Below are 24,962 nucleotides of genomic sequence, written 5' to 3' on the forward strand. Positions count from 1 at the left end.
CAAGATTGCTTCGAATTTTACTGTTATTTCCAGTTAGTGTGGAGGCCAGAGAGAGAAAAATGTTTCCATCCTGTCTCCACCTCCCTCTAGGCCTCAAATTCAAAGGTATACTGCTTTTCTTGAACTGTCATGACAAAAAAAAAAAACAAATCTAGCTTGAATGCTTTCCTAATAGCTGAGAGCCAGTACTTCTTCACTTCTATCAGTGCTTTAAGTAAAGATTGTCAGATCCTTGCTGGGCTGCATGATTTGCATTTATGAAGATTCTTTCATAGTTCAGCTACCATCTTAGACAGTGTCAGTATATTGCAATGTGTCCACTATCATGTATACTTTCTCATCAACCAAGATCCCTGCATTCTTATAAAATGTTCATTTACCATTAATACAAATGATGAGCTTCTTTTTGTTGGATTAATCTGCAAGAAATAGTTTCTCCTGTTTAAGGCATTTCTGAGATATTAATATCCTTCTTTGGGTAGCTGTTAAGGAATGGTAACTATTCGGTGCTCTTGATGGAGGTTTCCCACATCGATCGTGCACAAAGTTTACTCTAGTGACATGATCAGTCTGATTCTTGTTTCAGAAGAATTGTTATGATCTTGAAACGTAGCAGGTATCTGTTTTGAGGGCATGAAGTAGAGGCATGCATGCATTATCTGTTAAATCAGTTCAATAAGTATATATGCTCAACTGGAGGTGTTTGTCTTTCCAATAGCTTACAGTCTGGAATTTCTTGTCTGGCGTAATAAATCAGCAGGCAACAAAAAATTGACAATTACATAACACAGCTGAATATCTCCTTGAGATCATATATTTTAAGATACTGCTATCAGTTCTGTAAAGAAGTGTAGGTTAAACTTTGTGCACTACTGGATATACTGCTGCTAACTTTTAGTTTTGATTGAAAGTTTTCAGTTTTATCTTTTTCTTTTTAAGTGTTTTTTGTAAATCACCTTCATACACTGATAAACTTCTCCAGTGCTTTCTGTTCCTTTTTATTTTGTATGCTAGAAGTTTTTAGTGATGACATCAAATGACAACACGTGTGATGTCAGTCTGATCAAAACTGCTGAGGTTTGAATTTGGTTTATTTGGTCCTCCAAATATACTAGTAGGGCAAACAAGCACCTCATCTCGTCTGATCCTTGTAATATTGGCCTTTTCTTTTAGGTTACTTTCACTTGTGGTCAGTCTGTGTAATTATTAAAATCTATCCCAAATGAGAATCCTATTTATTATATTATGTATTACAATTTCAGATATCCTGAAAGAAGGTTGTATTTTAAATTTAGAATTTAAATGTCAGGATGTATTAAATTTGATAATTACCCAGAAGATTGGTACACACAGTTTACTTTCTTAATATATTTTAATATATAAACAGTAATACAACTTTTAATAACAGCTGTTATAAATAATTAATACAAATAATGATTTGCATACAAAAGGTGTGCAAATTTGCAAATATTAAGTTTTCTTTCCAGTCTGGAAATTCCTTTATCTTATCAAGGGTTCATGATTAGCAAATTAATTCTGAGTTAATGTAGATGCAATTCACTAAATAAGGAGTTAGCTAGCTCTATATTTTTCACTAGACTGTTTATACAAGCAAACCTCTCACCACTGAATTTGAGTGTTTTGTCATGTATAAAATATAAACAAATCCTAGTCAAATATCTGTAGTTTCCCAAGTAATAAATATTACAGTTTACAAGGTTTATAGTATACCAGCAGTATAAAACTGTCTCGTCACATTGTGTTGGTTACCTTTTTATAAGCTTGATGTGATTTCTAGAAATTTCATTCATTCATTCTACAGACCTGTGTGTTGACTATATTTGATGCCCCAAATATAGTCAACACACAGGTCTGTAATGCTGATATATTTATGGTAAAGCCAGTAATATAAGCAAGAGCTCTACAGTCTATACAGTTACCTGTTCTACTGATACCTGGCTCTCAAAGGTTTGCACTGTAAAGACACTGCTATGCATATTGACATCAGTGATAGGATATGTCTCATTGTAGTAGCATCATGTCTCATAGGTTGACTATCAGGTACTTTATATAAGGATGTAGTTGCATGCAAATGTCCAAAGCAGTGCACACATTACAAACATGCTTTCTACAACAACCACTCTTCGTCCAGTGTGGGCCAGACAAACTTAGTTTCTCTGTTCTAGTACCAAAAGAAAATTGTATCAGTTATGAAAGAACCCCATTTGAAGCACAACCACCCTAAACACCTTAGAACTAGACCATACAATATCCTTAGCTTTAATATAGGTGGCATGATCTACAAAAAACTACATCTTTTTCTAGCTGAACAACCATGGAAAATGGAATGTCTTAATACTTTGTAGCCCGAGCAAGGTCAATAGGAACAACACTGTTTTGGAATTTCCTTTTTTGCCTTTGGTACAGTTGATCATCAAATGGACACCATTCTCAACATAGAATATTATTATGAACAAACATATCCTACAAATATGCAAAAAAAAAAAACATTTGAATGATATTTAGTCTTTAGACTAAATTGTAGGGTTTACATTTTTAAAGAATACAGTATTACACTGGTTGCTAATTCTCATTTGTTATTGTGTATTTAGCCACATCAAAAACAACCTACATTGTTTTATTAGATCCAAAGTGGTCATTGGTTAATCTTGAACTCTCATCAGCTTCACATCTACATTTGAAGATGACTGGTCTAGGTCTTCTTTCAAGACTAAATGGCATTACCTGTACTAGAGAAGTGAGAGTTTTGGTTTGAGTGATACTGTGATTAGTTGATCATGGTAGTAGTTGGCCTGTGTAATCACATTGAATGGGCCTTCCATTGTTAAAGTGGATTTTATCACTACTAGACAGCATCTGCTAATGTAGATTATTGTTTTACAAAGAGAAGTAAGGATGTGTAGCTAAATGTTGCTGTGGTATTTTTGGGTTAACTTGATTTCCTCAGAGTATATAGTAGGTCCACTTTATAATGAGAGAATTGATAGAATAAATTGCAAAGTAATATTAGATTTAACTAACTGATTTTAAGCAAAGAAGTAAACAGACTAGACATTGTGTGTGACACAAAGTGAAATCAGTCTTTATATGAAAGAAGGAAACAGTGTGAGATTTGTTTTCTAAAATTTGGATGATAATCTTTCACTTGCTTTGTGAATTGATGAAACTATTTGTTTTGTCCCGTCAGTAGTATGTTATATTAGTCCAGCAGATATGTACAACATAGTCAAAGAATTGTGGATTTATATGTACAAACATGAAATTTGGAAGAGTTGTTCACAATGTCCCAGAGAATATTTTTACAAATGGAGCCATTGCAAAAAAAAAGCCTAGTTTTCTTTGTCAGCCATTTTTAAAAAATGGCCACCAAAAATTTGATTTTATTAAAAAATTGGCATTATATTACATCTAAATGTAATTAAATGTTACCATACAAAAATATATCATTCAAAAACATATTATTCTTTTACTTATAATAAAATAAAAAAAAAATATATCAAAAACTTTTGTTAAAAAGTACTGAGTTTTAGAATTAATGTAATTAAATAATTTAATCCAGTAAAAGTGCATGAAAGGCCCCTTTCTCCCATACAGGGGAATGCTAGAAGATCTGTACTTGAAAGGTGTTGAAATAGGCCTATCTCTTTGCCACTGCAAATTCTCAAGTGTGAAACCTCCATTTAAGTACCAGTACAGAACTGTATAGTATCTCAAAGTTCTACAGCTGGGTGGCTCAACAAAAGGCTGTGTACTGATAATATTTTTACCAGTAATGATATATTCTGATTTGTGGTGTTAATAACTAGTTACTCCACCTTTTTTTTCGTAGAAAGGAGGTTCTTGAAGCAGAGTATGAAGATGAGCAAAGAAGGCAATGTTAAACGTCACTAGTTTCCTTTGTAAAAGTATTCGAGAACCAACCAATAAGATAAGAGTACAAAAAATGGTAATGAACTGCTACTTACTTAATTGTGTAATTGTGAAACTGTAAAGGCTGAAGGAAATGAAGATGTAAATGCAATTTATGTAATTGGTCTAAGCAGCTTTCCAGTTGAGACAGAACTCGACTTTCTGAACATTTCAAAGTCACTTGATCGGCTAGCATGCAAACAAATATTGCAAAGTTTCCAAATTTAACAGAGTTTCAGCTCCTTATGCTATAACTGACTGAAATATAGCCTAGAGAAAGATTACTGTTTTTTGTTGTCAACATTGACAGTTTTTCAATCATTTAAGTTGTGAGCCTACTTTTGTGACAGATGGTTTCCAAAATTGAAAGAAAATCAGTAAAAAGTGTAAAAACATGATTTCTGTTGTACAGAAATGTGATGTCACTGTTGTTACTGTCTCAAAATAATAATGAAATTGCTTCACCTTTTGAACTAAATGGAAAGAAATTCATTGGTTTCAGATCTGAAGGAGTTGGTACATATTGTGTCTTGTGTTAAGAATGGAGTGAGACTCATTCTAAAACAGAAATTTCCAAATGACATTTACACACATCATAGCCATATTCTGAACCTGGTTATGATTTCAGCTTGCCAGTCTGACTATGAATTTAGAATTTTTTTTTTAATGTAATTCAAATAGCTTCTTCACTGGAACAAAGCAGCATGCAGAATTCATGAACTTGCAGAAAAGAACTCCACCCAGGTTAATTGCTGCATGAACTGACACATTATTATGACACCAAATCTGACCAGAATCTTCAAACTTAATGCTTTTGGACAAACTGAGACCACGTGAAAAAACAAATATAGAAATAGAACCAGAAGATATTTTGATTTTTAAATTTATTTTAAAAAGAAACAAAACAAGACTAGCCAGTGAGGAGGAATTTTTGTCTTTCCTCTCTGTTGCCACTTGCAGACAGTGACATTTTTCTAAATATTTATAGACTTCATTCTTATTTGGTTGCATTATAAATGACAAGCTGTACAATAAAGAGAATGTCTTCTACAAAAAATAAAGTCATAGCTTAGAAAAACATGCTAACAAAATGCCTTTCCAATCTATTTTTGTTTCCATTTGAAATGAAGATTTGGAACAGCCTTAACTACAATATCACTGATTTTAAATTGATTCCAAGGCATTTGTTTTTAACATGTACTTATATTATTCCAGCATTGAAAGCTGTTTTAACTTTTTCAGCACTCTTTGAGCATTTAAGCCTGTATATACTGCCTTATTAGCTTGTTTGAAAAGTTATAATTTATCTTAAGGTTAGATATTTCAGCAAACTTTTCATTTAAAATACTTTTGTCTTTGGTGTAATAATATTGTTTAATCCATTGCAAGGTTTTTAGCAGCTCGATGGTTTGGTTTCTGACATTCTTTATCAAAAGCATATCCTGTTAATTTACTACCTTTACCCATCCAGGCTTTCAGATCCCTCACTGAGTGTTCACATTTCACACCCGTTTCACCAACAGCAACTAAGTATGTTAAGTGAATCGGAGATGATTTTTGTCAGTTGTCTTGTTCTGAACAGAGTAAATGAGTTCCATCTCTGCGAGGCTTGTTTTTTACTAGTAAAACAATATGTAATTGGAAAAATTAAATTTCAGCCTCATCATTGTCGTAGTAAAAAAGCGATGTCAGTAAGTTCACACCACTTACACTGTAATTATAATTTTTAACTGAATAATTACACTAATTAGAAATTGAATTTCATAGTTCTACAAGCGAGTATGCTACTTGCAATTACCTCCTAAAAAATTTAACGCTGGCTACGCAACTTTTCATTATTTTCGTTCCTAAACCTAAAATTAAGTGTTAGCCTAAACAACAATAAATCAATGGAAGTTAGATTAATTATGTATTAAAATTTTTTTTATTTTTTTTTGCTGACTCTGCAGCTTTTTTTATTCCAAATGAAAGAATATCGTCTTTTTTGAATACGATATTTGTGTATGGCAACATTAAAGTGTATTCAGCTGCAATACAATACCTATTTTTGTCATGAAAATGTTTTGCAATCATTTGTTTTAAATGCTCGCCAAAGCTAACATAAACCTATTTCGCGATGGCTTCATTTCTAAATTTAGCAGTGTAAGACTAGAGGGAAGGCAACTAGTCATCACCACCCACCGCTAACTCTTGAGCTACTCTTATACCAACGAATAGCGGGATTGACCGTCACATTGTAACGCCCCCACGCCTGAAAGGGCGAGCATGTTTAGTGCGATGGGGATTGGAACCCGTGACCCTCGGATTATGAGTTGAGTACCTTAACCACCTGGCCAGGCCGGGCCCATTTTATTTCTTATTAAATGTGATGTACAAGTTCTTACCATATTTATAAAGTATTTTATGGGTGTTTTTTCATTATTTTTAATAATTACTTTTTCTCCTGTGTAACCAAATATATTTATATCGCAACTGTCTCTGCATGAAATCTAATATTACTTTTCTTCACATAAGATCGATTAGACAAGCGAAATTGTAGTACAGAGATTTACCATTTCTTGTCAATTATCCGCTAAAATTATGTCCCCCAGTGGATAAGTTTACGGACTTACAAAGGTAAGATTCGATTCTCCGTTTTGAACAGAGCGCAATGACCTTTTATAAACATCTTCTCCAAATCAACAAAAAATACGTTACAATTATTATTATTATTATATTTAAGTTTGTGAATGCTTCCGTATTTAACCAAGTGTGTGCGTATGTATAAAATGTTAAAATAGATTCCTGACGTTCACATAGTTTGCCAATATAAACTTTTCACCCGGTGCACTTAGTGTAATATTTTGTTCACATTGTGTGCTTAACTCATTGTAACATTCTTTATAGGTCAGTATTGTCAACTGTAAACGTGTGTACGCACCTGCGTGTGAATTTCTTATTTATAGGCCTACGTGAAATTGTATTAGCTAGCTGTTAAGATTTCAAGTTTCATAAAAACGCGCGTTACAATACATGCCTACCCCTACTATCTATATTAGACCGGTTTCTGCGATTCTAGTTGGGAAAGTGTGCGACTTGCTTGCCTGTTAAGCAGGCCTTGTTAGTTTAAGAAAAAAAAAAAAAAAGACAATATCGATCTGTTTGTCGTTTCGTAAAACAGTGATCATCTGTCTGTATTCTGTTTATACCAAAATTCTTCCTTCTTCGGCATATTTAATTGGTATAAGTGATCTGTTTCTGTTTAATTACTTGTGTTTCACTGGTATCTAGCAGTTAAAATGCAGGTAGGCTTGTCAGATAGCATATGGTATTGTGACAACGAGTATGTTACGTCTTTTCCGGAGTTGTCGTCTGAGGATCTGGAGTCTGTAGTTGCCGACGGGCATCATTCTCAGTCACCAATCATAGAAGAAACGTCATATAAGAAATATTTAAAGCTCGTGTCAGGTGTTGAAAAAGGTGATACTCTGGCAGGTAGTTACTGAATTTATTTTGGAAGTAAATCACTAAATGGGAGTTATAACATTAATAAGAAATAGCATATTTAACTCTACCCTTTATATAGGCTGATACCATACCAAAAGTTGGAAAGGGAAGTCGATGATTATTGTTAATTATTTTTGACCTATTGGATTATTGGTAGATTTGGCATTCTCATTTTCAGAAAACTGTAAATTTCTAATGGGAAAGTATAGACAATATTGCAAACAAATTCCTGTTCAGTGTATATTTTTGAATTTGAATCATAAAGACTAATAAACAGATGACAGAGAAATAATCATAGACACATGTTAATTCAAACTTAGCTTTAATATAGTAATCTATTCCTATCTTGTCATTTTTCTGTATTTAAAGTTTGAAGACTTTGGGTTTCAGAGAACTATTATGATGCATCAGAGGAGACAAAGGGGTATGTCTCAACTCCAGACAGTGGTATCCATGACTTGTCAAGTATGGATCCAGAACTTAGAGCCAAGATGGAGGAAGAGTGGAAGGAAGAACTAGCCAAGGTAAAATACCCCAATTTTGATGCTATTGTCATTGGAATTATTTATTTATCTATATGTTAATTTTTTCCCCATCTTTAAAAAATTCATTGTGCTTTAAAAACATAAGTATGAAGTCTATTTCAACCTTTTAAATAGATTATGATCTTCCATCAAAATACTTCTTTTAGGAGCAATGTTTTTATTTTAAGAAAGTCTTAGTGTGTTAACATGTTTAGTAGTTTCGTATGAACTGCTCTTAGACAACATCGTGGACTCTGTTGTGGTAGTGAACTCAGCACAGAGATGTATTCTAAATGAGGTAGCAGTTGCAGTAGTCAATATGAAACCATGTTTTTCTGTAGTCTTCATTTGAAGTAAAAATGTAATAATGATAGATATTTTGGTGTGGGAGAAATTATGCTTAAATAATTGTTATATGATAATTAAATAAAATAACTTATTTTAAAAGTGAGGCATTTGTAAAGTAATAATAATTAATGGTATTATTGACTTTTTTTTGGTCAGTACAATTTTTTGTTCCTTGTTTAAAATAACTACAGTGAGTTAATTCAGTAGTGTTTCTTGCTTGTGTACAATATTGTACATCATCAGACAAGCATGAAACTTTAATTGAACTAGTTGAGACAAATATTCTTAAATTATTATTATTAGTCGTGCTGTGATGTAATATTTTACATATTAATGTATCAATTAATGGATTGTATTCTGTCAAGGTATGCATTATACAGCATAACACTTGATGTCTTATAAATTTGACGTATATAAATAGTGTTTTAGTAAAGACCGACTGTGGTAGCCCAGTTGGCTGTGTTGACATTTACTATTAAACAAGGACCCTTGTCAACAAATGGCATCTAAAAGATAGTGTAGATGAAATGTTATTTTACATTATTCAAAGTAAAAGCTCATATTGAGTCAATAAATTAGTAATTAGAACCTTTTACTACTTATATTACCATGTAATACATATTATTATTACAAACTGGTGTTACTGGCTGATTCTTTCGTGTATCTTTTAAGTAAGTTCCTCGGCCTGAAGTTTTTATAATAATTAATGCTGTTATTCAGATACAGAGCTTTTGTAAATAATCTAATAGTTTTTAATCTTATAGTTTTCAAACATTTGTTATTCGTATACTTCAAATTACTTCTTGTATTTCACAATTCAGAAAGATCTGGTCCTAGCATTCATGTATCTTTACAGACAGAAGAAGAAATCATCACATTACGACAGGTTTTGGCTTCCAAAGTTAGGTATGCTCAGGACTTGAAACATAAGCTTGGAATAACTGTATGGAAAGAATTTAAGGATGATATGCAGCAGGGCTTAAAGAACATTCAAGAAACAGAAGTGTAAGTTAGAAGTTATCACGTGGTTAAATTATGTAAGAAATACTAACTTCTGAGTTCAGTTAATGATGTTCATGATGACGAGAAACTTGCTGGATGTAAAAATGTATTCTCAAAATGGCTGATGTGGGTCTTCAAACTTTAATTAAAATAAAGTACAGAACAACATTTTGACCTTCATAGGTCATCTTCAGGTTAAGAAGCTCAAAACGTTGTTCTGTACTTTATTATAATTAGTTTTAATACCCACACCAGCCGTCTTTAGAATACAGTTAATGGTATTATTGAATTTGTCTGGTTTGTAGTCAAAACATTTTCAAAAGAAGGGACAATAAAAATTTCTTTCAAATACTATATTGACATTGGTGATAAGTAAGACATCTCTACCAAATTACACTGTTTACTTCTAAAAGTAACTTATAACCAAACAAGGTTTGAGATCATATCTGGTTTAGAGAAAGTGGAATATAACGAATTACAAAATGCAGCATATTCAGTTTAAATCTCTCTTCCACTAGCAATCTATATTTAGTTATTTTTCAGTGGACAGTAAAAAAAAAAACGTGTTTGTAAAATTACTCATAGTAATATTGTAATTGACTTGTACATGTAGAAATGGAAGTAATATATAGAAGCAAATACACAGGAAAATGTAGCAAAGTATTAATATATCTAACATATTGCAGAAATATTACTAAAACTAAAGAACACATTTAAAAGTTGCAGTTTAATAGCTAGTGCTAAGATTTTAAATTGTTTGGTTTTGGTTTTGTGACTTTTATAATATGAACTCTTAATGCATCTATGAAAATGATAATCAGAGTGCAAGAGTGGTTTTTTAAAATTTACAATCCATAATTTGTTGTACACTATACAGATAGTATTACAAAATCATACTACAAAAAAAAAAGTGCACTTTCATTGTTAGAAACAGATTAATGCTTTTTTTATATATATAGCTATCAACGTACTACTCAAACCTTGAAAACAGCCGGTGAAAAAACCACTAATGTGTTGGGAAATCTTGGAGCAAATGTGAGCAAGAAACTTGAAGATGTGAAGTGAGTGTTGCAGTATTAACAAAGCATTCTTTTTAGTCTTTTCACTAAAACAATGACAGTGTGTGTGTGTGTGTGTATTTTAAAATGCACCACTCTCAATAGACTGAGTAAGATAAATACATAATAGCTTCATTTTTATTTGATATTAGGTCTCATTAGAGTGGGTAGGTTTCAAAACTCAATCTTGTAGCTGAAATGCTTGTATGTATTAGTTGTTAGTAACATAAACTAGTGTTGAGATGAAGTTCCTGTTAGCTTCATTTTAAAACTGAGTGTAATTGATATTCTACAGTGAATTCTGTTTAGTAGAAATGTTTGTTATTAGGATGAATTAAAGATATTTTCTAATCACCATGTGGATATATATACGATAGTTACGTTAATAATGTATACACCCGCAGGCCTTTTTGTGTTGTCTACTTTTCAAACATTACTAGTTTTTATTTTTTGGTATCAACTTTTTAAGCTAACATGTATTATAAAACCTAAATTTGTTTTAATTATTTATATAAACTTGATGGCTTTAACTTGTTTGATAACCACCATGTAACAATGAAACTATACAGTATAATTTTGAGTGTAGTAATTGCATCTTCAAGAAGTTTGTCAAGCATTTAGATCAAAAGCCTGTTCTCTATAAAAATCAGATTTTTTTGTAACTTGTTTACTGAAGATTCACTTGTGAATTAAGTTACAATACCTTGATTGAGTCAGTCTGAGTGAAAGGTGGTTTTTCATGTTAAGAATGGAAATACATCATTTTATCTTAGTTTCATATTTCATTTGCAGAAACTTTAGAATTCCATAAATGATTAGTAAGTGTTTTCATTTTCCATTTACTTCAGAAACATGTCATGTTATGCTTTATTTCTTGTTGTTTTACCCTAATGCTAACTGTAATAAAATCATCTCAACGAGAAGTTAAAGTATGTAACAAAATCAAGAGAACCATTTCTTGTTCATTGTGGATTTCATATTCTAATAGACAATTAGAATAATTCATCCTAAGGCCTGTAGATCTAACTTTTCACAGCTGCTTTCATTTATTTGTATCATTTTATTTCTCTTTGAATAACTACTTTCATAGGCAATATATCACTCCACAGGAGTGCCAAGAATTTACTGTAAACAAAGTTTCAGTTACATCATGTGATGCTTCTCTTTGGAAGTTTCTCGTATGTCCCTTGAAGTGATCACAAAAAAAAAAATGTCTAACTTTTTCTTTTATAACCTTAAGTTTTAAATATTTAGATTTTAGTTACTTCTGTTAAAACTACATACATTTAAAAAAAAAAGTTGCATTTACCTTTAACTCTAGGCTGGTTTACACTATGGTGTCTGCTTTTGTAAACCTTCATTTTACTGTTTGTCTAACTTTCAAGTTTATATTTTAGAATACAAAAGATATTCCATGTTCTAAAAATAAAATGTTCTAAATCTGTTTATAATTTATTTGGTCTTCTATCTAAGGTATGAATAGGTTAAAAAAAAACAAACTTACTCTTCAGAGCATCAGTTTTGGTATACACACACCAAAATATATTTATGAAATATTGGATTTCACCAAAATAACAAAAAAAACACAACTGTCTTTCAAATCAGTTCACAAAATATTCTTTTTTCATGGGTTAAGTTCTTCCCTTTTACATAATTTTGACTCCCATCCTTAGTTGTTTGTTGTTTTTCCTACTATTCCCATATTATTCATTTCCAAGTTGTGTGACAGCATTAGTATGCATCATTTCCCATGGGCTTTGGATAGGTCGTTCCTTCTCGTTATACAGCAAACTGCTCTTATCTAGACCAACAGTTGTTGGGTTCAGTTTTGCTTGTTTGGAGAGCAGGTCCTGAATTCCCATTCATCTAACAGGTGCCTGCTATCCCTATCTTCACCTTACCATGACATTTGTGTTGCAGTTTCTCTCTTCAATCCATCTCCTGTCAGTCTCTTCATAGGAAGCCTGAGGTTTTCTTTTGAAAGTCTTGTTCCTTCTTATCTTCACATTAGCCCACCTTTTGTTTTTGGCTTTGGTCCTGCAAACATAGTTTCTTTGTTAGGATCTTTTTGGTCATGATGCCACTTTGTCACAAAACCATTCTTTCAAGTCCCTATGTATTTACATGACCTTTAAAATGTGGCTGTTTTTTTTGCAATATTATGCATTCAACAAAATTTAGGAGAATTTAAAGTTGATGGTAAGTTTGGTTCAGCAACAGCTTACCTTTTCTCATCTGGTGGCTTGTTTGTCCCAGTCAGAGCTGAGTGTGGCACTGTTTCCTGTCTCCTAACCCTCCCCTTCCCAGCTCTTACCTGTTCCTTCATTTTTTATGGTAGCACAGGGTAGGCCAACAACAGTTCTAGTAACTACCCGGTGGGTTCAGGTCTTCTGTGAATTGTCTGCTGGTGTTGTTCATTGGTGAAGCCCTTTTAATATCCAATGTTTGGGTTCACAAAGTATTATGAGAAGGTTTTGTCGTTCCACTTCTTATCCAGCATGTTTCTTTTTTTCGTCCTCAGGATCCCTTGTTGTGCTTGCATTTTTGTGAGGTGATATGAAAACATTATATACAGTTGAATCTGCCCAATGCTGTTTGGGGCATTTTACTCCTGCCTGTTTGTGCTCTCAAAACCGATCATGGACTGGAGGCTAGTTGTTGATCTGTTCCATTTTGCACTTCACCATAGAATCCTATCTTACTCTTCATTGGGCTTTTTTCCAGGTCTTTGGATGACTAACATTGATGACTACATGCTTATCTGTACATTCCCACCTTGGAGCATTCTTGTCCTTATCTTCAGTTTGTCCATTGTGGAATGGTATACCAATTTTGCACTCTACCTTTCAGGCTTAATTTGGTACCATACATCTTTTATTGGATGGTGTAAATCTTTGATCTCCATCTTCATGCCCTTGGGTTGCACTTTAACTTCTATATGGATGTCTGGCTTCTTATCACTCATTCTGAACATGAGTTGGCCTATCACACTCATCAGCTCCTAGAAGAGACTTTGGTGGACTGGCTGATCAAATTGGAGAAGTCTTGCCTTCATCCCACACAGCACCTCATTTATTTAGGTGTTTTCTTCAACACCTATCTCAGTTGGGCCCAACCTTCTCTCCAGGTTTGTTCTATGGAACTGGCCATACTCAATTCCTTGTCTGCTTCCTCACTTTTTACTTATCAGGTTCTATCATTTTTGGAGATGCAATCTTTGACTTCTCTCATACCCTCCCTCGGACAGGTTCAGATACAATCTCTTCATTAGGTCCTCCACTACCAATAGAACCTTGCTATGAATCCTTTGAATTCGATCATCATTTTTCCTTCCAACTGTATTTATCTCCAGTGGTGATTCAACAAAGCTTATACCTCAGTGGGCATCCTGCTTCAGCCTTGGTAGCCAAAGTTACATTTGTTCACAGATGCATGACTTCAGGGTTTAGGTGCATGAGTTGACCAGCAAGTGGCTTTAGATTATTGGTTTATGGAGGACCATTCGATTTTTATTTATGTCCTTAACTCCTTGCTGTTCATTGGGCTTTAAATCATTTTCATATCTCCTGTGGTGGCTCATTTCAATCACCAAAGATGTGCTTAATCAATATATCCCTGTGTTTTTTTCACTTTGGTTCTTCCCGGTTGGGTCGTGATCATCCTGTTCATTTTATCATATATGGGGTACTTTCAACCTTGTGATGGATCATTTTCTCCAACCAGACCAGATTTACTCAATGGAGTTGTTCCTTCATCCTCTTGTTTTTTTGTGGCTTTGCAATTGATGGAGTACTCTTCATATTGATGCATGTGCCACCTCTTTCAGTTATTAGTTACCTTTGTTTTGGTCTCTTCTTCCTTATACTTGAGCTTTGACTGTAGATACTTTCAGTCAGGATTAATTGAAGTTCCTCTGTTTGTTGTCCTCTCTGATTACTTTGTCTTGAGTCTCCCCCACCCATACCACTCTGTACAAACTCCTTTTGATTACTTCTTACTGCCCCACTCAACTATGGTTTCCTCAATTATTTCATTTACACTTGTTCAGCAGCAGAAATGGAATGCTTTTCACACCTGGCTTCTAGCTTGTTTGAGTTCCAGCTTTTCATCCAGCGGGTGCTGGTGTGTCCGAGTTTTCATGGCTTTTTTTTTTTTTAGATGGCATCTTTGGGCTCAATATTTGAATGACAGGTAGCCCTCTTTCATACTTTCAATTTTTCTAGTTACTGCAGGGATTTTTTTTCTGTCCTTACCCTAATGATCCTTTCTGTTTGGCTTGTGATATTAATATTGCTTCATCCCTTACTTTACTTTCTTAAGTCCATTGCATTGTGTTATTTGTTTTGCTTGTTACTTAAGGTCTATTTTGTTCTCTTGGTCTTCTTGTGGCATTGTTCAGATACATTTGCTATAGATGTCACTCACACACAGCACTACTCGCCATATCCTTTCCTTTGTCTGGATAATTTCTTCCTTCCTAAGATCTTGGTGGTTTATGAGGGAAGCTCTTCATTTTCACCCATTTCTCTTCCTTCTATTTCTTATCTCTCTCTTGTTTTGATTTGGATGGACTTCTATGCTTGGTGCATTCCCTTAATTGTTACATTTATCACATTCTTTCCTTCAAGGATTCTTGTCTATTTATTCATTGGCAACCTTCTTCCTCTTGGAATCTTTCTCCGTTTACTCTCACCAGTTAGATTAATTGGTTTATCCATCTAGCTTATTTTTCTTTGTCATGTCCTGGAATCAGTTTCTCACATCCATAGTTGTAGGGCATGAGGTGAAGACAATATGGTCCTCATCCTACTCTTGTGCAGATGTTGGTACCCAGTGAGGAGGTTTTGGATATAGTTGACTTGTACAGTCTGCCTTACCCTAGCCATTCTACACTATGGAATGCATTCATTCTCCTTTACCAACTTCTATGGGATTGAATTACTTATTTGAGTGAGATCACTTTCCTGGTTTATCCTCTCCCTCTCAAATGGTATTCTCTTCCTACTGCTATATTTGTTTATTCATGTTCACGGTGAGAAGATGCCTGGCTCAGAAATAACGTGCTCCTCCTCAGGTTACCTGATCTGTTTATCGTCTATATGGAGGAATACTTCAGACACTTTCAGTATGTCTGTTTTTCTCTCATACCAGTCCTCCTTTTCAGTATGGACTTCTAATTAAACTTGTGAAAGGAGGGAAGTACCTTATCAGAAGTTATAATTTTCCTAAGCTAAAAATGTATTTTCAAGAGATATATCACTCCCAACACTCTTCCAGTGCTTACATCTTCTGCCAAACTTTCAAATTGATGGTTCGGTAGTAGCATATAGAGGGAGTTACGTGTCATGTGATAGTGGTGCTTTTCTGTTGGCAGAGAGATGATGCACGGTGATTTGCGTAAGAGACATGTTGGAATCTTTGATTACAATAGGGAGGTGCAAAAGGCAAGTGTTGCAAAAAGGCTTGCAACATGAAACAGAAAAAGCTAATTTTGTGATGGAGGAAAGTACCTATCAGAAATATATTTTCAGTTTAGTAAAATTTATAATTCATAGAGCAATATCAGTGTAAACTTTATAGAATTATGTCTTAACTTCATGGCATGATTATACAGCTAATTTTTCAAGCATTGTGCAAATACAGTGAGACAGGTGTCTAAGATCTGCCCTTAATTTTCCATTTAAAGAGTTCTTAATCATCAAGGAAAAGTTTTATTTTTGAAGTGAAAAATTGGAATTAATCTCATTTTGTGAGTTGATATTGCAGTTATAGAAATTTGAAGGTTTAGATAAGTGAAGGATTGCACTACATGCACAAAATCTGTTAAAACATTTTCTTGATTCAAAATTGCATTTTCTCTTCCCAAGACATTTGCAGGCAGTAATACATTTTTTTTTTTTCAGCTCTTGCATTTTGTACTTTTTTCACTTGGACTAAGCTAGACTCTTAAAACTTAACATCCTACATAGGAAACTTAAATTGACTTGTACTAGGCTAGATATGTGTCACTGGTGTAGCTTATTCTGTAAAATTTTATTGATAGGTTGTTGTGTGAGATAATCACATTATAAGCCTGATTTTGCTACCTTGGCTAATGTTGTCATAACCTATCCTGTAAGCAGCTTGGCCTATGAGAGATGTTTTTGTCTTCAGACTTGCATTAGGATGACATTCACAGACAAAACATAGATGCTTTGTGTGATGGAGTGACCATCATTTACAGATTCTAACACATTGCATCTCTCTGTCTCACTTGAACTTCTGCAGATACAGCCATAAATAAACATATTTAAAAGTGTAAAACTTTAAAATTAAATAGCTCTATGTCCAACTGTATGATAAAGATATGTTAGTTCAGTTTGCTTACTCTAAATATTTTCATTTCATACACAAGTAATATGTCAAGAACCATGCATATATTATAGAGTTTTGAAAATATTAGCAACATATTTGGTTTAGTGTGTCTGGTGTTGCTTATAAGTTGAAATAGTTTTGATAATTTTTTGACAAACACCAGTTTGAAATTTAACAACTAAGTAATTAAATATTATAATTAAATTATAATTAAACATTATAAATTGATTACTTTATATAAAAAAAACTGGGTGATTCCTGAAATTTATGTGAAGAAATATTTAATCTAATATTTTGTGTTTTGCTGCACAACATATAAAATAATAATCATTTAATAATGTCATTGCAAGGTGTTAAACTATAATACACAAACATAATTTAATGAGAAGCAGGAACCTACAATATCTTAGGATACAATAAAAACAAAAAAAAGCTTTATCAAATGTAATTAGGAGAGGTACTATTTTAAAGCTCCACCTGCTAAGGATACATTTTGTTTCATAAATTCTATGCTTAGTTTAGGAATTACAAGTAAAATAATAAATGTTTATTTTACTTTTAGTGATGGTAATGTTAAAAAATAATAATGGTTATTAAATAGTTTATTCAAGTAATAATTTAACATCTTTAATGACAATTACTTCATATACAACTACCATGAATTAGTTTTGCACTAAACCAACATGCAGATATACATATAAGAAAAATAGTACAAGCATTAGCAAAAATAAGCTAGATTGAGAAACGTCCATAGAACTGAATTGGTGCATAGTTGACTGAATCATTTTTTTATGTTCCCTTAATATTATTTTCATGTTGTAATCTTCCTTGTTTTTTAACATGTGTATACAGGATATTTTCAAAACATTGTTTACTATAGTTGAAGCATTAAGGACTGATAGTAATGTTATTCTTATTTTCTAGGTTAAATATGTTGTTTTTTTTCATCAGTAATGAATATTTTTTTTAAGACAAATAAAACAAATGTTTTACTATTAAGCACTTGTATAGCATTTCATAGTTTGTATTTCTTGTGAAGTAACTTTTATTTTTGCATATAAATTACTACAAATACTATAAAATTTTAAAATATCATCATATAATGTTAACACAAGTTTATTTTGCATTTTAAACATTCTGTAGTCGATCATGCAACAAATACAATACAAATCCTATTCGAGAACAGATGAAAACAGTCTGATTTCCCAAAAAAGTGTCAGTGTATTCTACTTGAATGGCTACAATTAACTTATATTTTAAGCTTAATAATTCAAACTACATGTTTAATTCCAGTGTTTTTCAGTTCAAAAATAAACTTGTAAATAACATAGTTGCCAGCTACATTTTTTAAGTTTGTTTTTTCTTGGTTTTATTTCTCAGAACAACACAAAATGGTTAAAATTGCCCCATAGCAAACAATGGTTTTAAAGATTAATGACTCATCAATGGCTTTGTATAAAAAGTTTAAATACCTCCACTTGAATTAGCATGGGAAGAGGTAGGTGACATGCATCAGATTGACAGAAGTAATCACTCTCTTGAAAGTATAACTGTAAGCACATCTTACATGTACTTTCTGCCTGGTTGTTGAAGCATAACAGCCGGCTGTGATAATTGGTAAAGTTTGTTACAATACACAGTTGTACAATGCTTTTTTTACCTGTCCCATAAAACTATATCTTTAGCTTTATAAAGTCAGTACATACATTTACATGACCTACATAAGGTTGAGTAATAGAATAGATCTATATATTTTTACTTAATATAAAGTTTATTGAACTGTTAAATCTTGTATTTGCTTTTTTGTTGGAACATTCTAGAAAACTTGGCGTTCATCAGTTTCACCATTACAATTCATAATGTAATTTAAGAGAACGTTAAAAATTCAGGAAAAATTTGTCTAGATATTTACACATGCATACAATTTGGGCATTACAAGTAAAATAATGTATGTTTGAAGTTATCTTTCTTTAAACATAAATTATTACCAATATTCAGTTACCATTCAGCTGATCATTTAAGCTCTTTAATCATAGAGATTTTACTTGACTAATCATTTGTATATATTTCTACTAATTTTTACCACACACACATGTACATTAATCAAAGGATTTAGCACTTCTGTTTAAATACAAACATAACCCTCCTGAACTACATTCATTGTTATGAAAAGGGTTAAATGTCTATCTGACAGAAATATTACATCTTAAAAGATTAATGTACATATTTGGAATTTTAATTTGTTCTGATATTGATACAAATGTAAATGTATTGTAGAGTTGGCTGGTATGGGTATTAACTTTAAAGTACAGGAACAATGTTTAAACTTTCTTAGATAAACTTCACTTTATTTAACCTCATTTATTTTATTTCATTAAAAAGTTTTTTTGTTGAATTCTGAAAATATCTTGGTCATCAAGGAAGCGACAGATTCCATTTTTAGTCTTACTTTTGTGTAAATTACTTCTGGTAGGTGTTACCTTTTAATAAAATTTAATTTTGTATAATTTTTATACAAAATTAACAGTTTCTTTAACACTTTTTATTCTCAAAACATTTAATATTTTTAGGAACTCTCAGACATTTAGATCTTTCGAAGAAAGAGTTGGCACTGCTTATGAAACTGTTAAGGTAAGTATACTTGATTTAAGTTACATGTTTAGATTACTGTTATAAAAGTTTCAAGGTAAATATAATTTCTTTTCTTATTATTGATGATAAGGTTTATTGTAACAGATTTAGCTTACTATTCACTATGGTGATTATAGCTGCTTTTATGTAGAAAACTTAGCTTGTATGAAAATTATGAAATTCTTAAGTCTGAAATATGTTGTATATATTTTTGCAAATTTATCAAGTTTATTACAGTTAGCACTGTCAAGTAAAATTGTTGACTTTAAATTAGAAGTTTGTCTAGGAAATTACTAGGATATGTGTAATTGTTTTCTAGGCTTTGTGTAAAAACTTTACTGTTGGTGTAATTAACATGAACATAAATTTAAACTTTGACTTTTATGTAACAAGATAAAAATTAGAAGTTTAGTACAATAAAGTATCTTGTTAAGCTTATGGTATGTGGAATTACTGTAGTAGTAGTAGTTCTGTTATTAGCTCTATTTTCCAAGATTTTATTAGTATTTGCAAAATTCAGGTGAGTTCATGGTTTATGTTAAGTATTAGGTTGAGGAATAATTCGTGAGCATTTTTAAATAATTTCATTCAAGCATTACATGCAAGACTATACAATACTTCAATGCATGAACACATTACACCCAAAACATTTATTATGATACTTTATTTCATGTAAAACCTAGGTATATAGTATGCATTGTTTTAAACGAAATTGCAAGAAATTAAATGCGAAAAGCAGATGGTGTCAAAATGCTCGATTTTGTCCACTTGACATTCCATTTAATGAGCTGAAAATGAAAGCAAAATTAGACATATGTGAAAATCGCACCATCTATTAGAGCAAAAAATTATCTACCAAATGACATGAAATATTTTGCGAAAGCATTTCATTTATGAATATATTTTTTTAACTTGAAAAATGCTCGCAAATTATTCCTCAACCCAATACATTACATTATAGCAATTTTGCTTTATTGATACTAAATAAAGGTGAATTTTGTTGCAAGATGTAATTATTGTTTGTGAAAATAAATAGTTTTATTTTAACTTTATATGACAAGATTGTTGTACTAATTATGATCCTCCTTGTAGACTATGTGGTAAACTTCACACTAAAATTCAGGGTTTGATCCTTACAGTGGGTACAGAACAGATAGCTCATTGCCTATCCAGCTATCACCTGGATGACAAATTAAGTAATAATGAAATTAAAATGTTGTTATTAATAACTACCTTTACATTACAAGAATGTTTTAGTGCTTATAAACTTATTAAAAGTTTAGTTTTGCTTTTAGCTTTATGCTCCAAGATTAGATTACATCTGTAAAAAGGCATTGCAAATGAATTTACTAACTGTTATTCATAAACAAGTTTTAAAATAACTACCAAGAACTGATTAAAAATTAAATGTCTTATAATGTATTAACTAAATATCTGAGAAAGTTCAAGAGAATTGGAGTTACTTAAGGGATTTTTTTCTTTGTGTGTTTCACATTTTGTACACTGTATTTAATGACTTCTAGTTTAGGAGTTACATGTTCAGATGTTTCAAATATAGGTTTGTGGTGGAAAATTTATTCATTTTAAATGTTTACATCAAGCTTTCACTGATTTTTATTTTTCTTGTAAGAAAAACATACCTGGTTCACACAGTACTAGTACAAATAACTTCGAAGAAGCTTTAAAAAATGCAGAAAAGCCAAGATCAGAAGGGGTCACACCAACTACCCCTGAGGAAAAACCACTGTCCTAAAATCAACACAAGTTTTCTACCACTGTGACTTGAATGAGAAAACAAGTGTCAGGTTACTTTTAAGATTTGACTTTCTTTTCTTTTTCTTGTTTTATATGTATAAAAGTTCTTTATTCATAGCAGTGTTTTTAATTTTTCTGTCTAAAATTGAGAAATGTGTTTGGAATAAAATTACTTTTACTTTATCAATTTAAAGTTTATTTTTTGAATACAATAGTAGCACATGTCACAGCAGTTCTTGATGTTTCTTTTTCTGTTTCTTGTTCCATACCAAGACAATTACAGATTACCATGTATTTTCACAACTTCAGATTATTCTGCAGTTAAATATAAATCTCTAATAGAAAGTTAATTTTTATAATAAAAAAAAATCCTAACAATCAAGATTAATTCATATTGTAAATTCCAGTTTAAGTCATTTTATTTATTTGAAGTTCCTAAGTTTATTCTTATTTAGAATTATTGGTATTTTGTACCTTCTGAATTTGGACCCTCAAACATGTTTAGAATATTATGGTGAGAATTTTTGTAATTCTTAAAATATTAAATCTTTCTATTATTGTTTGAATTTAATAAAGAGGGACCAGTGCTATTATTTATGATTATTATTTCCCACAGTAGATTTCATATACTTGTAGTATGTTGTTGAAAACTATTTGTGAAGTGAAAGTATTTCCATGTCATGTAAATGATCTACATATAAAGGCATGACTATCAAGTTTGTTTACTAATCACAGAACCTGTCTAGACAGAAAAGGAGATAGTTGTGATAACACTTCTGTCTTCCTTTATTAAACCTAGATGTAATAAATCCTTATTTTGTGCTGTACACATAGACTAAGTAATGCATTATATTTGAAGTTCACTTTTAGCTACTTCTTTTTTTAAGTGCAGGAAAATAAAGTTCCATTATTTTGTTTTGGTTGCTTTTTTTATTTTCAGTATTTAGTATTAATTGCTTTAACTTATCTTAATGGTAAGAAGTTGATTAAAAACAAGTTCTCCATTTAGAATAATTAAATCCTTAATTGTTATTCCCCTAATTTTTTATAGTAGTTAGCTTGAAATATGAAAGTAACTGAGAACTATGCATGTTTATTGTACTGTGTATTGAGAATGTAACTAAATATATTAATGTAATATTAAAAATAATGTTGTCCTGTGATGTAGTGGTAAAATATTAATATTCTTTAGAAGGCTTACAGTGTAAACAGTTGTATACTTGTTATTTTGTAATGTGTGCATGCTTTGTGGTGCAAATATTCAGTGTTTCATGTCAGCTTTTGCAGTGTGTAAATCCCATTGGTAAATTATGCAATGCACTATATAAAGTATACCTTTTGGTGTTTGTGTTTTTGGCATTGCAAATTACAAATATGTAAACAATAATCATATGAAGATTTTTTTTGACAGTGTAAGATTTTCAAGTTATAGTATTCAATGTAGTCCATTTGCTTATTTCATAGTACTTGTGTACTGTCAATTTCCTGAAACAGGCCATAAAAAATATGCCCTCTTAAAAATTTGTATACTTCTTCTCTCTAACCTATAAGGCTAAGCAGTTTCTAAACTAAACAAATAAATATTTCTGACAATTTAATATTTCATTACTGACAAAATCCTAGAAGTAACCAAACTGTTTCTTGCTGTGAAAAAATATATATATATCCCCCAAATACTATTACATAAAATTAAAACTGCCATGTGACAGATTAAATATTACTGTTGTGCCTTCATTTGTTCTGAAATATATATAACTAAGAACAAAAGTACTGCAAACAGTGTATTTCTTAAAACAATTAAAGATTTGACAATTTAGAAATAAATTTTAAGTTAGGTATAAAGAGGGAAAAAATGTGTTAAATGTCCAAACATAATAATAACAGTGTTTTACAAAGTATAATGGAAATGTTTTCATGCTTAAAATAAACTTTCAGTGCTATAAACTATTGTTTTATTTGTTTTGTATTAGTTGTTAGCATATGAAAAAAAAAAACAAGAGCTCACAATCAGAACTACAAATGGTGTACAAGTTGGTTTAAGTATCAATACAGACCAAATGATTGAAAGTTAAGAAAATAATTGTAAAATTAATCCAATAGAAAAATGTAAAAATCATAATTGGATGGCATTAATTTGTCAGGTATTAGATGCTTTTAAAATGTATTCATCCACAATTCCAATAATATCTTGCAAAACATACCCTAGCTAGGTGATTTATGTTAGGCTTGTATCATTGTACATCAGATATTTTCACTTGTTTTTCAATAACAAAATAAACCAGGGAATGCATCTACTATGATGTTCATATTATTTATATTAAACTGTTTATTCGTGTTTGTGTCTTATAGTTTGGTTGAACCTGTAACAACCTTAATCATGAGGCTACGTTTTAGGTTGCATGCAAAGCAGTTTCTAAACATAGCTCTAGTCAGCTGCATAACATAAAAAGTGGCTAGCTACACCCCAACTATATTTTATCACTAGCTAATCCAGGTTTGGATAAACAATAACCAAAACCAGCACTGTGTGAGTGAGAGAGAAAAATGAAATATCTAGTGCAAAGTCGCTATCAGTGTTAAAAAAAAAAAAAAGCTAGTTATAAAAATAACCAGCCACATAATGTGGAGATATTAGACACACAAGCCAAATTAATATATATGGAGACCCTTGTAATATTACTTTTTTGTTAGTGGCAGTAATAAAGTTATAGTAAGTAAAGCCTACAACTGAAACCAGATGCATTTTTATAAACTAAACACCAACATGAGGTTTAATGCTTTCTTGATACCAACACCTCCAGGAACAACACATAAGAGGTAAGTCATTATAAATGCAAGTGTAAGTTGTAATGTTCAAGTAATATAATTAGTTAGACACAAAAATATTAATTAATATAAGACTATAATTGTAAAATAAGCATAACTTATGAGTTTTCTTGGGTCATTACATAATGATTTTGGTTGTTCAAAATATAAGGGAATTCAATATTTTCTTAGCCAAAGTTCTAATTCATGAATTGTTTTCCTTATGTAAAAATATGAAAATTCCTTATGATAAACTTGGTTACTACATCCAAGGCCTGGGGTCCTTAAATATTCATTAGAAATCAAGTTTGTGAGTTGTTGAACTAGTTCTACAGTACTGTGCAAAAATGTTAGAACAAAATCAAAAATTTGATTTCAAGCTCTTTTAAATGAAGAATGGAAAGTGAATCACAGGTGAAACATCATTATTTTATAAATCTTCATATTTAGTGCAATGGAAACTGAAAGTGCTTGAGTTCAGTGAACAGTTTATATTTTGTGTGCCCTCTTTTGCTTGTGTAGCTATAGACAGTCTTTGAGGTACTGTTGCAGTATTATTTAATCAAAGTGTCTTTAGGGATTTTACTTCTAATGTCTCTAATGCTCTTCTATAGTTTCATTGGAAGTAACTTTTGATTTGTTAAGTTGTTTTGAAAGATAATTGGGTTGAGATCAGGGCTTTGGTGCAATTGCATCACTTGAATGACCCCAGCAGCTTCTTTTTTAGTACTTTTCTGCATAGGTTGAATGAGTGTTTGGGGTCATTATCTTCTTGGTAGTAGAATCCTTTACCAATAATATGCAAAATACTGAGTGTACTATAACAGATCAATATCTGAGGATACTTTCACTAATTTATTATGCCGTCTATTTTACAAATATTTGCTGTTATCTCAGCAGAAAAACACTCCCAAACCATCACACGGCCTCCCCATGCTTCATGGTAAGTTCTATGCATTGAGGTGAGTATCTTTCACCTTTCTTCTGCTGGATGTACACCTACACTTTGAACCAAATATTTTGAACTTGGATTCATCTGTCCATAACGCCCTTTTCCAATCATCAACAA

At 31.6% G+C, this 24,962-nt stretch overlaps 1 protein-coding gene across 4 annotated transcripts in view; it reads left to right on the forward strand.

The window, feature by feature from the left end:
* The window catches only part of LOC143234090 (tumor protein D52-like), a 36,599-nt gene extending 13,567 nt beyond the window's left edge, over positions 1 to 23,032 (forward strand). The window contains exons 1-6 of one of the 4 annotated variants that reach the window (XM_076471147.1): positions 7,172 to 7,404; positions 7,807 to 7,940; positions 9,145 to 9,293; positions 10,250 to 10,351; positions 19,273 to 19,333; positions 20,473 to 20,529. In XM_076471147.1, the coding sequence (XP_076327262.1) occupies positions 7,209 to 7,404; positions 7,807 to 7,940; positions 9,145 to 9,293; positions 10,250 to 10,351; positions 19,273 to 19,333; positions 20,473 to 20,490 (660 nt within the window). In that variant the 5' untranslated portion in view covers positions 7,172 to 7,208 and the 3' untranslated portion in view covers positions 20,491 to 20,529. Of the gene's footprint in view, positions 1 to 7,171; positions 7,405 to 7,806; positions 7,941 to 9,144; positions 9,294 to 10,249; positions 10,352 to 19,272; positions 19,334 to 20,472; positions 20,530 to 20,963 lie in introns of those variants that run through there. The other 3 variants (XM_076471146.1, XM_076471148.1, XM_076471149.1) reach the window with 3 other exon arrangements.
* The last annotated feature ends 1,930 nt before the right edge of the window (positions 23,033 to 24,962 follow it).

This window comes from Tachypleus tridentatus, chromosome 12 (genome assembly GCF_004210375.1).
Source record: "Tachypleus tridentatus isolate NWPU-2018 chromosome 12, ASM421037v1, whole genome shotgun sequence".
NCBI classification, from domain to species: Eukaryota; Metazoa; Arthropoda; class Merostomata; order Xiphosura; family Limulidae; genus Tachypleus; species Tachypleus tridentatus.